This window comes from Silurus aristotelis, assembly GCF_946808225.1.
Source record: "Silurus aristotelis genome assembly, chromosome: 1".
NCBI classification, from domain to species: Eukaryota; Metazoa; Chordata; class Actinopteri; order Siluriformes; family Siluridae; genus Silurus; species Silurus aristotelis.
Window position 1 is genome coordinate 28,516,835 of NC_139574.1, and position 14,644 is coordinate 28,531,478.

Consider the following 14,644-nt stretch of genomic DNA (forward strand, 5'->3'; position numbering starts at 1 on the left):
CAGGTATTATTTATGGTTACTTTTTACTTAAGTACATGACAGAGCCCAAACTTCTTCACTTTAACTTAAGTAAAAAAAAGCATAATCAGTACTTCAACTTTTATCAGAGTCCTTTAAAACATGAGTATCTGTACTTCTACTTATACTGTGTACTTTTGCCACCTCTGCTGGACAGGAAAGGTTCTTTATGACAGAGGCTCAGGTTTTCCTTCTGGAGTTTGGGGGTTAGGGTTGTAGTTTTACAAGTCACATGTAGCCAGTGTTAATGGTGTGGTCTGCTGCAGAGGAAGAGTCACTGTCGAGGAGTGAAATCCTTGTTTTGATGGGGTTTATTTATGCCATCACTCCACAATGCCTCCTCACACCATGTAGAATTCAGTCATATACACAAATACAGTTATAAATACGCAAGACCATACATTCGCCACACCATGCCAGATTACGTCCCCCCTGAGCAGTGTTAAAACTGCACCTTGGTGATTTCACAATGTCAGATTTTTTAAACTGAAACTCAAATGAAACACTCAGCAAATAAATTAACCAAATCTTTTTTATTGATAAGTGTATAAGATGTTCAGTAACAGAACATTGTCAACAACACTAAACTTTCTCTTTTTTTTTTTTTTTTTTTTTTTTTTTACAGACAGGTGTTTATGGACAGGAGATCTGGAGGGGTGTGTGTGAGTCAATGTGTGATTGTGTCAGTCACTGTGTGCGCGTGTGTGTGTGTTTGTGCATGTGTGAGAATGAAGTCAGGAGGCAGTGTGTGTGGGAGTGTGTTGTTGGTCAGCTGTTCGTAGCTCCGCAGCGTCCACAGTGTCTCCAACTGGAACTTTTCTCTTGTCTCCGGGAGCATAAAGTGGACCACCATCGACCCTGCACACGCAGACACACGCACACATGTCAAACTGACCAACAACTACAACACTAACACCTGGTGTGTGTTTTCATAGAGCTAATAAAAGCACTGATCTAAAATAGCTTGCCCTGATTTATTGTAACAGGTTAATCGAGGTTCATGCTGTTTTTTTGCTAAATCAAGGCTCCAACCCAGAAACACACACACAAATATATAAACAGCTCTATCAGTGCACTGAGGATTGGAACTGTACTACATGGCCCAGTGTGAAAAAGTGTTGGCCCCTAAAACTAATAACTGGTTGGGCCGCCCTTAGCAGCAACAACTGCAATCAAACGTTTGGGATAACTTGCAATGATTCTGTTACAGCTCTGTGGAGGAATTTTGCTGCACTCATCTATGCAGAATTGCTGTAATTTAGCCACACTGAAGGGTTTTTAAATCAAATCAAATCAAATGAGTTTTCGAGCAGGAACCAGCTTTTTAAGGTCAATAGAATTCAGATCAGGACTTTGACCAGGCCACTCCAAAGTCTTCATTTTGTTTTTCTTAAGTCATTCAGATGTGGACTTGCTGGTGTGTTTTGGATTATTGTCCTGTTGCAGAACCCAACTTCAGGATTTTTGATAAACAGCAGAATTCATGGTTCCATTCATCACAGCAAGTCTTCCAGGTCCTGAAGCAGCAAAACCGCCCCAGACCATCACACTACCACCACCATATTTTACTGTTGGTATGATGTTCTTTTTTTGAAATGCGGCGTTACATTTACACCAGACGTAATAGGACATGCACCTTCCAAAAAGTTTAACTTTTGTCTCGACAGTCCACAGAGTATTTTCCCAAAAGTCTTGGGGATCATCAAGATGTTTTCTGGCAAAACTGAGACGAGTCTGTTATTTTTGCTCAGCAGCAGTTTTCGTCTTGGAACTCTGCCATGCAGACCATTTTTTGCCCAGTCTCTTTCTTATCTTTCTAATCATGACCTTCTTATTAAGGTCATGAACACTGACCTTAACTGAGGCAAGTGAGGCCTGCAGTTCTTTGGATGTTGTTGTGGGGTCTTTTGTGACCCCTTGGATGAGACGTCGCTGTGCTCTTGGGGTAATTGCGGTCGGCTGGCCACTCCTGGGAAGCTTCTCCACTGTTGCATGTTTTTGCCATTTTGTGAATAATGGCTCACACTGTGGTTCGCTGGAGTCCCAAAGCTTTAGAAATGGCTTTATAACATTTTCCAGACTGAAAGATCTCAATTACTTTTTCTCATTTGTTTCTGAATTTCTTTGGACCTCGGCATGATGTCCAGCTTTTGAGGATCTTTTTGTCTACTTCACTTTGTCAGGCAGGTCCTATTTAAGAGATTTCTTAACTGTGAACAGGTGTGGCAGTAATCAGGCCTGGCTGGGGCCATGTAGTTTTGGATTTTGTTTTCCCTCAATAATGAAAACCTTCATTTGAAAACTGCATGTTGTGTTTACTTGTGTTATCTCATTCTAACATTTAAATAAGTTTGATGAATTAAAACATTAAAGTGGGACAAACACGCAAAAAAAAAAAAAGTAATCAGTAAGGGGGCAAACACTTTTTCACACCACTGTGTATGTATATATTATACACTGTGTATGTATATATAATTTTTTTTACTAATTTATATAACCGATAATAATCGATAATTAAATGCCTTTATCAATTAGTTGGGCTGCTCAAGTTATAGGTCAGCGTGACTAAGATAACAGATGATGGCGAAATGGCAGAGAGAACACGGTCAAACAGCAGCAGGAATAATGTGTGCACGTTAAGCAAAACCTAAAATCCTCATCATGCGAAAGTGGTTTAATTTTAGAAAGTCCTATTTTGTAAACAGTGTGTTTGTAACTTCGGGACAGTCGCACTGGATCTGTTCTGTTGTGACTCGCGAGCATCAGGTTGCGCAATCAGCTCGCTCGCGACAGTGATGGATTTAGTTAAACCGGTGCGAACAAAAACATTTTTAATATTAAGTCTGTTAGTTTGCTGTATTTCTCAGTCCGTTATATATTCTAGATGCTTATATCTTCACAAATGAACAAAATGTCTGCATTTTTTTGCTTTTGCTTTTTGAAGTAAACTTTAAACTTAGCAAAACATCTTATTATAAAATTAGTGTCATTTTTTTATCCAATTAATTAAGCAACTGATAAAAGGTGCATAGCTAACTTTGACATTATACATTTCCTAAGTGCACACTGAAAAAACTCAGACCCACCAAAATCGATACACATCCAATCATCACTGTCCTGTCCCTCAATGTGTGTGTGGGGATCACAGTCTCTTCTCAGGAACTTATACTGAAACACAGAGGTGAAACACTTAATCCATATATAAACAAATTTGGGGTGAGCTTGAAAAGTTGAAAATTCAATGTTTCGATAGGAAAGCCTGATTTGACTACCAGTCACAAATCTTCGCAGGGGTGTTATGAAATAAGGATCGTGCCATTTTGGTTGTTTTGGGGGTGCTCAGTGTCTGATTTCCCATAGAACTACCGGTTTTCTCCCAATAAGTACCATACAGCCAATTATAAACTTTCTTTCGGCTTCTCCCGTTAGGGGTCGCCACAGCGGATCATCTGCATGTTTGATTTGGCACATGTTTTTACGCAGGATGCCCTTCCTAACGCAACCCTCCCCATTTATCCGGGCTTGGGCCCGGCACTAAGAGAGGCTGGGGTTGGTTCCAGACTTAACAGACTTAAGCTTCACTTTCCATGATCCATGACAACACAGGACCATCTTGGTAGCAGGGATTTCAAAATTTAACAATGGCTGTAATATTCTTTTACCACTTTAATGGCATACTCTGCCATGGCTTTCAGGTGCCGAGTTGAAGATCCGCTCACTATGATGAAGTAGTCAGTGTATTTCAGATCATCTGAGACTCGGATCGCACAGATATCCGCAGCGTTCTCCTCTCGCAGGAGAGACACCAACACGTCGAGGTTAAACACAACTCCACCTGAGCGCGCGCGCGCGCACACACACACACACACACACACACACACACACACACACACACACACACACACACACACCAGATGACATCCTCTGAAGACACTACACACCGATACCTAGCTAACACCAAGGCCGAGTCCACAGGACCTGTGCGGTGGTGCTGCAGCTGTATGGTTGGTGCTGTAGATGGTTGGGCGTGGATAATTGTGCTGTGGGTGAAGTGCTGCAGCTGTATGGGCGGTACTGTTTGTGTTTTTAATTACAATCTGTAGAAAACAAGTAAGAACAGTCTCCCAGGGATATACACAGCGCGTGCTCCAACCTTATCATCACATCATATCGATAAAAACGGAGTGTTTGTGCGTGCGTGTGTGTGTGTTAACTCACCATGCTGCTGCTCATGATGAGTGTGTGTATATGAATCTCGCGCTGTCAACTCTGCGTCACTTCCGTCACTGTTACTGAACAGCGCACGAGAAAGAGCGCACGGCTTGTTCGGGCACCGGGAGAAGCGCGCGGGGTTGTGTGTGTTTGTGAGTGTGTGTAATCCGGTCGCTCTGTAGTATACACTCGTGTTGACCAGTCGTCTGAGAACACATCTACCACTTCCCAGAGCCGCCATTCCTGTGTCCTGTGCGGTGTTTAATAATGGCTGTGCTTGCGTTTCCGGATTGTTGCAGGGACATTAAAAGTGCCTGACTACTGCAGTGCCGCCTAAAGGTCCGGAGTGAAATCACAGCATGTACTTACATACAGATTCATTTTATTATTTACGGGCACATTTTAACTACTAATAATATTATCCAGTTACTCATTCAAAAAAGTCATTAGAACCACAGGCGTCTCAGAGTGGGTTCCCTGAAGCGGCTAGTTATAGATGTAGATCCATTCATTCATTCTTCTTCTTTTGGCTGCTCCCATTACCCCATATCCCTCCTCTGCACATGTCCAAACCATCTCAATCGCACCTCCCTCATCTTGTCTCCAGAACATCCTACATGCACTGTCCCTCTAATAAACTCATTTCTAATCCTGTCCATCCTCGACACTCCCAATGAACATCTCAACATCTTCAGCTCTGCTACCTCCAGCTCCACCTCCTGTCTTTTACTCAATGCCACTGTCTCTAAACAATACAACATCGCAGGTCTCACCACAGTCCTATAAACTTTCCTTTTCACTCTCACAGATACTCTTCTATTACAAATCACTCCTGCTATCACTCTTCTCCACCCACTTCTCCTTTACTTTGCACTGTTGACCCCAGGTACCTGAACTCCTCCACCTTCTCCCTGCATCCGCACCACTCCACTGCCCTCCCTCTCATTCACACACATGTACTCTGTCTTACTCCTACTGACTTTCATTCCTCTTCTCTCCAGCGCATACCTCCACCTCTCCAGGCTCTTCTCAACCTGCTCCCTACTCTCACCACAAATTACAATATCATCGCAAACATCATAGTCCAGGGAGACTCCTGTCTGACCCCATCCATCAACCGGTTCATCACCACAGAAAACAGGAAAGGGCTTAGCGCCGACGCTTGATGCAGTCCAACCTCCACCTTAAACCAGTCTGTTGTTCCTACTGTACACTTTACTGCTGTCACACTGCCCTCATACATGTCCACAATACATACTTTTTTGGCACACCTGACTTCCTCATACAATACCACAAATCCTCTCTCGGCTGAGTTTCTCTGAATGCTGACATGGTGTCAGATTGCAGTCTGTTTGCATCTTAATAAATCAAATATGTTAAAGACTGCAATCTGACACCATGTCAGCATTCAGAGAAACTCAGACTGTGTAAACTGAGAGTCTAATGAAGTCCAAAAAAGAAAACCCAACACACAGTGATAAGTGTTTGATGTTTTAATTTAGTTATCTCAGCTGTTGGAGGAGCGTGTGTTACAAGTCAAGTTTTTCAGCGTTTTTCACAACGGACATTGTCTCAAAGCAGCCTTATAGAATTTAAGAGTTAAACAGAATTTAAAAGTTAAACAGAATTTAAGAGTTAAGATGAATGATGTACATTGCAAAAGAAATGAAGCAGATGAAACCTTTAATGTTTCCTTCTGAACAATGGTATCTTCTGACAGATGAATTAGTGACTCCCCCCACTGCTTTCATATTTTGTTTGTGTGTCTGTGTGAGAGAGACTGTCTTATATGAATTTATTAGCCAGGCTATTAATGTTCTCATGCGTGAACTCATCACACTCCACTGTATGCAAACAATCAAAAAGCTGTGTGATCTGTCTCCTCTCTTCTCTGTCCATCAGCATCAGAGCCACCTACAAACACACACACACACACACACACACACACACACACAAACATATATAAGGGTATTGTATCATTAAGTAATACACAGAATAAATGTCAGGAGAGTGTAATAATAATAATAATAATAATAATAATAATACTTTTTATTTAAAAGGTGCCTTTCAAAACACTTAAGGACACCTTAAGTGCAATTCATTTATAATTATAAAATCAAGACAAACAACGAACAACAGCTGTTAACTAGTAAAAATGATCAGAAAAAGCATATTTAAATAGATGAGTTTTGAGGCATGATTTAAAGGTGGTCAGACAATTACTCATACAGATTGTGGAACAGAATTCCAAAGATGAGGAGCAGCCCAGCTAAATGCTCTAGACCCCAACGTGACTAAACAAACGGAAGGTACAGCAAGAGAACCAGAGGAAAAAGATCCGAGAATACACTTTATTATACTTGCAGCTGAGTTCTGGACCAATTGAAGTTTATGAGGTAGCTCAAACAGAAAAGAGTTATAATAATCAATATGCGAGGTAACTAAAGCATGTACAAGAATAGCTGTGGAATTGGATGTGACGTACCAGACGTATGCAGACCGAGTAGAATTGTTCACGTGCATTTTAAAAGACAATGTACTATCAAGGATGACACCCAGACTCTTACCCTGATAAGAATTATAAGATTATAGAATTATCAATAGAAGATGAGAAACTATTGAATTTTGACTAACTGGATTGAGTGCCAACCAGAAGAAACTCTGTTCTGTCAATATTCAGCTTGAAAAAATTGCATGAGAAACAAGATTTAATCTCCTCTTAACAATTCAAAAAAAAAAAGAAAAGAAGAGTACAATTTTGCTTGGAGGACAAATAGAGCTGGGATGACCAGTGGTAACAGATGAGGAGTATGATCTGAAATGTTTAAGTTTAACAAACTGAGTGTGCCCAGAGAGATAGGATCTGAACCTGCTAAGTAATACCGGCACCAGTAATACCTATAATCGTAATCTATCTAAAATTAACTTTATGGGAAATAGTAGGGCCACAATTAGATTGAGAGTTAAGAGTCCAGAATCAGCTGCCATCACTAGATGGCATACACATCTGTGTGTGAGGAGTGTGTGTGTGCGCACGTGTGTGTGGGTGTTTGCACATGACCTCACCGTGAACCTCTCAGCTGTGTGCAGATGTGTGAGGAGATGATACACCAGGCTGGGCTCAGTAGGGAGGATGTGTGTGCGCAGAGTGTGTATGATGAAACTGAGTGTTTGTGTGTCTAGCTGTGTGCTGATGTGGTGAGGAAGGGTATGAGGTGGCACGCTCCTCATGAGCCGAGCACACGTCACCAGGTCACCACGGTAACGGGCTGCATTCAATGCTTGTCCAAACTCAAAGACATTAGCTGGACTGAAGGTCTTGACGTCATCGATAAGATCATCTCTACCATCACCATCGGCATCATCTTTATCACCATCATCTTTATCATTATCAACACCATCTTCATCCTCATCATTATCACTCTCCACCTGCACAAACACACACACACACACACACACACACACACACACACACACACACACACACACACACACACACACACACACACACACACGTATGAGTGGATGGACTTACATGTGAATTAATTGCTAAAAGGCACACACACAAATCCATACACAACCTCTAATATGCTGATGCGCCTGCGTGTTTGAGATGGACCAGAAATGGGTGGAGCCTTTGTGTGGATCTCCATATGTTTGGAGAGAGGAGTCTTCATGGTAGTCAAAGTCTCCGCATTAGAAGAACTTGTCATTGTTGGCAAAGTGTGTGTGTTGGGTGTGGTTTGCGATGCGGGCAGGGTCTCTGTAACATCACACTGAGCTGATACTGGGACAAGTGGAACCTCTGGCAGTTTTGTTCTCCAGTCAGTACCATCCAGCTCCATCAGCACCTGAGTGAGCCTTTACATCACACACACAGAGTTCCTCATTGTGAACCACATGAAACTTTAAATCATTTATATCATACCATAATGAACTTTTTTGGTGACGTGTGTATATCTACTATATGTGTTACCTGTTGACATGCTGCTGTACACAGTAAGTGTTGTGTATTTGTTGTACAGTTCTGTAATCCACAAAAGCGAGTCGAAACTGTTCTAGAGCTTCAAACGCCATCGCCCGCCTCAACAGAGCTTTCACACCGAACGGCTTTAGCTGCAGAGCTCTGATACACACAACCGTGCACATAAACACATGATTTATGGTTACATATAGATGAGGGATTAGGGTGGTTTAGAGTTGTTACTGTACTGTAGTGTGTAGAGTGGAGGTTATACAATGTAGTATATTAGATATAGGAGTGCAGGATGTAAGGTGTAGTGTATAATATGTAAGATACAGGCTATAAAGTGTAGGGTGTAGAATAAAGAATTTAAGATGCTGGGTGTAGGATATAGGGGTAGTGGTTAGATTGTACAGTGCAGGGTGCCGGGGATATGTTGTAGGTGTAGAAGTCGTTGCAGTGGATATGATGCAGGGAGTAGAGTGTAAAATGCAGATAGTATGGTATAAGGTGTAGTGTGTAAGGTGTACCGCTCACCGACTGCAGTCTGACACACACTCAGAACACTGTCCCATCTTCAGGAAGCATGCAGCTCTGTTACAGTACAGAACAAACATGTCCTCCTCAGTGTATACACCTGCAGACAAAACATACACACACAGACTAATGGACTCACAGGGTCAGGGCAACGTGTGTGTGTGTGTGTGTGTGTGTGTGTGGTATGTAATTGTACCTGATTGTGTAAGTGTTGTAATGCCGTGTGTATATTTCTCAGCTGCAGCTCCATATTGTCCGATCCTGTACAGCTCATTTCCTTCACTTCTTGCAGTTGCTGCGTCCACACCATGTCTCACTCCATCGTTCTTTCTCTCTGTCTCTTCATCTGTTTTAATTTCCATCTGTCTTTTTGTCTCTCCGTCTGTCTGTCCTTTTTTGTCCCAGTGAGCAGGTTTGTCGACTCCAGTTTTAGCATCTGAGAGGAAACAGGACAGAGATATAGATTGTATACAGTTTGTTTTCTTCCCAAGGTTCCATTGTCATATCTTCTCTCTGAGTTTTTCTCACCACCCTTACATCTAATCTATTTATTTCTGTAAAGCTGTGTTGTGATCATGTCCATTGTTAAAAACACTATACAAAACATTGGATACAGGAGGGCAACCAGTGTGGCCAATCACAAGCAAAGTGTGTTGAGACCAAACATGAGACAACAAGTATTCATATACATGCACAGACACTGCAGTGCAGATTACACGGTCAGTTATAGTCAATATGATGATCAGTGTGTTATGATGTCACATGTCTCACCATTTTTCTCTTCATCCCTTTCCTCCTGTACTTCCTGGATAAAAATCTTTTTGCCCTTAGCAAGCGGGTTTGGTTTGTGCTGCAGCTCTGTATTTATTTGCTTATTCACATCCTGTAAAAATTTCTGTTCACAAAAACACACACATACAGCACAGGTAGTAAAACACACACACACACACACATAACACACACACACACAAATATATACACAAAATCTGTTGTACAAGTGAATACAAGTGTGTGTTATGTGTGTGTTTTCCTACCTGTGCTATGATATTGTAAGGTTCAATCTGAAGTACAAATGTGATGTCATCATGTGCTGCCTGTAGCTTCCCCAGGTGTGTGTATGCAGTCGCACGACGCAGCAGAGCTACAAAACAAACATACGCACATGTGGATTCAGGTGATGCTAATGGAGTAAAATGGATAATGGAAAAGGGTGTAAGGCGTGTGTGTGTGTGATCAGATGAGATTGGGTTAGAAGAGATCAGGTCAAGGACTCTTACCTTTACAGTTGTGTGCTTCAATCTGCAGTACAGCATCACAGTCTCTTAGTGCATCAGGCCAGCGCTGCAGTTTAATCTCAGCCTGAGCTCGATTATTAAACCCAGCTACTGTGGGCAAGATCGACAGACTCCTATACACACACACACACACACACACACACACACACACACACACAAACATACACAGATACAAATGTATGAAGTGTTTCATTAATGTGCTGTAGGCACATTCATTTTACAGTAAGTTTGTGTGTGTGTGTGTGTGTGTGTGTGTGTGTGTGTGTGCCTGTGAGAGCTGACCTGGTGTAGTAGACTATGGCTTCGTTCCAATCGTTTGCTCTGAAGGACTCATTTCCTTTTTCCCTCTCTCTAGTGGCTAACACACATTTCTCCTGCAATGTCAGAGCTGAAATAAATAAACAAACAAACAGATAAATAAATAAAAAGAATTCAAATAATAGAGGAATCGATTAAACTTCAAATATAAAATGGTGCCATCTTTTCTATTCTCTAATCCATATACATGGTGCAGTTCTTGATTGGAATAGAAATAGATCTAGGCTATATATTTTTAGAACAAACTGTGTAGCATGATGTGATGTGATTTCATTACAGTCCTTGAGTGTGTGTGTGTGTGTGTGTGTGTGTATGCGCATTTGAAACAGAACTCACCTGAAGTGTCAATGTGTTGTTTGATGTCTGCGTGTGCAGAGTTTATCACAGCAGGGGCGTCGTTGTTATTTACACCCTCCTCTATCTTTGCACATTCTTTATCAACATCAAACCTGCAATATAGTAAGAATCAGCCTATGTATATGGTACACTCACTCATTCATGCACACACACCTCACATGCACACACACACACACACACACACACACACACACACACACACACACACACACACCCAATCGAACATGTACACACACACAGAGACACACACACACACACACAAATATATTCACACACACACACACACACACACACACACACACACACACACACACACACACACACACACACACACACACACACACACACACACACACCTGTCCCAGTCGCTGTATGCACGAGGAACAGCAGATCTTTTCCTGTGTGTTAAAGTGGCTGTGGTGTTTTTGGGTCTCTGTGTGAAGAGAAAGACATGACATCCCTCACACACCTGTGTTCATTTCCAGCAGGGACACGCTGTCAGAGCAGCACCCAAAATAGTGATAGTAACATGTAATTTAACTAAATAAAAATAATTCGAAATTATTTTTTAAGGAGTTTTAAGCATTACAGTGACATGACATACACAGAACACACTCTGCAAGCTCCAGTGTTAGCTGCAGTGTAACCTCAGTGCCAGCCTCTATCTGACACCACTACAACCATTTAAGGATTTGTTTGATTTTTATGAATATATACAACCTGTCATTAACAACGTCCACCCCATGACTCCCTCAGCGCTGCTGTAAAAATTATGAACTTATACTTATGAACAGGAGGAAAAGGTCATATGAATAGAGGACAGTATCAGTGCTGAAATGAGCAGACAAACAGCTGACAACATTAAGGGAGAAACTGTGTGTGTGTGTTTGTATGTGTGTGTGTGTGTGTGTGTGGGTGTGTGTGTGTGTGTATACCTGGAGTGTGCGATTGTTTACAGGTGGGAGTGTGTTAGCATTAAAGAGTGGTGATTGTTTGAGCTGCTGCTCACTTTCTGTGATCTCTCTCTGCCAGGCCTGGGAACATCACACACACACACACACACACACACACACACACACACACACACACACACACACACACACACACACACACACACAACACACACACACACACACACACACACACACACACTTCATCAACATTATGAACTCTCAGACAGTGCACACATCACACTGGCTTTCCTGTGTTTAAGCACCAGTTAGGTTTATAATAATACATCAACATGACAATGCTGTAAGACTGTAAAAGTAAAGAAGATAATGATGTGAGGGTAATGACACCTGTAAGTCTTCAGTGATGTTGCTCCACTCTTCTGTGGAGAAGGAGGCAGAGGTTGCTGGACACATGTCCTTTCTCAGAATGCGATGTTTAGGGTCCAAAGACTCAATGCGCTTCTCACAGAATTCGATCAGGTGTGGATACATCCCCTCTTTGCCTGACCTGAAGGACGGCGTCGATATATTATTAACCAATAAACAGTGAAATATGTACATGTGCATGTAATTTTGAGGACATACCTGAGCACATGCAGAATCTTTTCCAGGTATTTCAAATCTCCACACTTTTGGATGTAGGTGTAGTCCAGGTGCTCCACAGGAAGTGTGTGTAATTTGCCCACTGATGATGTCATCTGTAGAGAGGACATGGCCTCTCTCACACTCATTATTCCTCTTTTCTCTGTATGTGTGTGTACAGGAATATCACAGTAAACAGGTGGGGATGTGGTCGTGCTAAACTTCTCTACATACCACAAACCCTGTTATTTACTCTATAACTTACACTAAAACTTACTCCAAATATTAAAGCCATAACCTTAAAGCCATAACCTGAGACGTGTTCCACAGTCTTCACTGATAAACTTTTCCTTCTAAACAACAGCTTTGGAATGTACACAAATAATCCAGAGAAGACTGTACATCAACATCAACTCAATAATGTTTACTGACACTTCATTATACACCTGGTTATCAATGTGCATAAGTCACTTTATAGTCAGAAATAAATATATATTTACTTGAATGAAAAGTATTTTTGAGTAGTAACAACATCTAAACATCTGTATTCATCCTTCTCCTCCTCCTCCTCCTCCTCCTCATCATCATCATCCTCTTCTTTCTTTGCTTCTACCTCTTATTATTATTAATTATAACCTTTATTTGCGTTACATATGTGAGCACAGAGAGACTCAGAGCTAACAGGCTAACGGTCAGATTACAGAGCTGCAGTTATAAAACTGCTGGAGTGAGAAATAAAATCTGGTTTATTGCGCTGATAAACTTACCCAAGATCTTACCAAGTGCAGCTGAGACTAAAACAGTAAAGCTGCAAAAAAAAAAATACGAAAATACCGCAAAATCTCGAGTTTCGTTCACTTGCTGTCTGTCTGCTTACTCTCGCGCCGAGTCAAACTCTGAGCCACGCGCAGGGTTTCCATGGCAATGTATGTGTGGGCGGAGTCAGCAGAGAGAATGAGAGAGAGAGAGAGAGAGAGAGAGAGAGAGAGAGAGAGAGAGAGAGAGTGTGTGAAAGAGCCGCCTTTTTATTACTTTTAAAATATTTTTTTATATATGATGCCAATATGCTTTGAAACTAAAATAGAAAATTAAGAGAGATACATACTTTTATATAGTTTTAAACGAACTTTTAATTGTTTATATTTCTATTTGTTTGTTCTCTATACAAAATAAAAAATATTAAGATGTTTATTATGAAACCGGTGATTTTTTTATTCCTTCATGTTTAAAAAAGAAAAAAACAAATATTCTGACCCTAACAGCCAGGTAAATAACCCGGAAGTGCGTCATTGACCAATCAACGCGAAGAGGCAAATATGAACGGTGGCGGTGCGCGCGCTGAGCTGCCACTGTTTTACTGCGAGAGACTCCACTAAGCTGCAGGGAGAGAGACCGGGGCGCGCGCGGGTACTGGTTTAATGTAATGTACTCGTGTACTCGTGTACCGTGTGTGTGTGTGCGCGCGCGCGCGCGCGCGCTGGGTTAGTCATTAGTTGAATGATGATTTGAGTAGTGTGTTTATGATCTCTGCTGATTGATTAGCCGATGGGTGTTGATCATTAAATTCATATTTATTTGTATAGCGCTTTAAACAATGAACATTGTCTTAGAGCAGCTTTACACAGATAATGTGGTGAAAAAAAGTGAATACGTTCTTTAAAAGTGCAAGTTTGTATCTGATTAGTGAGCCGACTGTGGCAAAGAAAAACTCCCCGAGACGGCATAAGGCAGAAACCTTGAACCTAGGGTTTAGGACTCGTTTGCTGTGTACACACACACACACACACACACACACACACACACACACACACACACACACACACACACACACACACACACAGTGATACATGAAATATGAGATTTATACTTGAACACGGGGTGATTTTGTATTTTTTATTGTATTAAATTCGTTGTAAATGAAAAAACCGGATGTTTTACTTTTAATGATAAATTAGGCTCGTTTTATTTTACGCAATGGTGCGCGTGCGCGCGCGTGTATTTGCCGCTCTCGGTGCTGTTTTCCGCGCGCGGCGATTTAAACGGTGGAGCTCACGCGCAGGGGAGGTACTGTCTGTGGAGTACGCGTTCTGGAACCATAGCAACAGCGAGCCGTTATTCTTCTCATCAGTGCTGCTTTCATTCAAAATCCCCCGAGCACCGGAAACAGTTCTGTCACACTGCTCCTCACACTTCACTCACCTTAACTCTGTCTACCTGATCTCCTTCTGCAACACACACACACACACACACACACACACACACACACACACACACACACACACACACACACACACACACACGCACGAGATCATGATGAGGGTTGTCTAGGGTTTTGCTCAACGCCCGGATGTAGGGGACCCGGTAATGCAGTGTGTTTGAGTGTTGTGTGGGTGTTTTTTGTTTTATGA

The 14,644-nt window shown here is 41.8% G+C and overlaps 3 protein-coding genes across 13 annotated transcripts in view; 1 reads left to right on the plus strand and 2 right to left on the minus strand.

The window, feature by feature from the left end:
* Positions 1–532: 532 nt before the first annotated feature.
* On the minus strand, positions 533–4,536 carry malsu1 (mitochondrial assembly of ribosomal large subunit 1). 2 transcript variants are annotated; one of them, XM_083558446.1, is made up of 4 exons: positions 4,237–4,536; positions 3,738–3,853; positions 3,105–3,186; positions 533–876 (listed from the first exon to the last, which is right to left on the minus strand). In XM_083558446.1, exons 1-4 carry the CDS (start codon positions 4,469–4,471, stop codon positions 686–688), a joined length of 624 nt encoding a protein of 207 aa, XP_083414572.1. In that variant the 5' UTR covers positions 4,472–4,536; the 3' UTR covers positions 533–685. The 2 variants fall into 2 exon arrangements, with proteins under 2 accessions (XP_083414572.1, XP_083414571.1); XM_083558445.1 differs by having other exon boundaries at positions 3,681–3,853; positions 4,237–4,534.
* Positions 4,537–5,714: 1,178 nt separating this feature from the next.
* On the minus strand, positions 5,715–14,592 carry spag1b (sperm associated antigen 1b). Of its 5 annotated transcripts, XM_083558175.1 has the most exons (17): positions 14,436–14,592; positions 13,004–13,132; positions 12,240–12,399; positions 12,003–12,162; positions 11,637–11,735; positions 11,058–11,134; positions 10,681–10,793; positions 10,309–10,414; positions 10,009–10,139; positions 9,766–9,872; positions 9,503–9,626; positions 8,928–9,167; positions 8,732–8,831; positions 8,207–8,356; positions 7,812–8,091; positions 7,297–7,659; positions 5,715–6,144 (listed from the first exon to the last, which is right to left on the minus strand). In XM_083558175.1, exons 3-17 carry the CDS (start codon positions 12,383–12,385, stop codon positions 6,016–6,018), a joined length of 2,325 nt encoding a protein of 774 aa, XP_083414301.1. In that variant the 5' UTR covers positions 12,386–12,399; positions 13,004–13,132; positions 14,436–14,592; the 3' UTR covers positions 5,715–6,015. The 5 variants fall into 5 exon arrangements, with proteins under 5 accessions (XP_083414301.1, XP_083414299.1, XP_083414300.1 ...); XM_083558173.1 differs by lacking the exon at positions 14,436–14,592 and having other exon boundaries at positions 13,114–13,163; XM_083558174.1 differs by lacking the exon at positions 14,436–14,592 and having other exon boundaries at positions 13,004–13,163.
* The window catches only part of fbxo43 (F-box protein 43), a 129,051-nt gene continuing 127,912 nt past the window's right edge, over positions 13,506–14,644 (plus strand). For 3 of the 6 annotated variants that reach the window (XR_014536320.1, XR_014536321.1, XM_083558289.1), the window contains exon 1: positions 13,507–13,643. The gene's annotated coding sequence lies outside the window, so the exon portion shown is untranslated. Of the gene's footprint in view, positions 13,662–14,644 lie in introns of all 6 variants that reach the window. The other 3 variants (XM_083558290.1, XM_083558291.1, XM_083558292.1) reach the window with 3 other exon arrangements.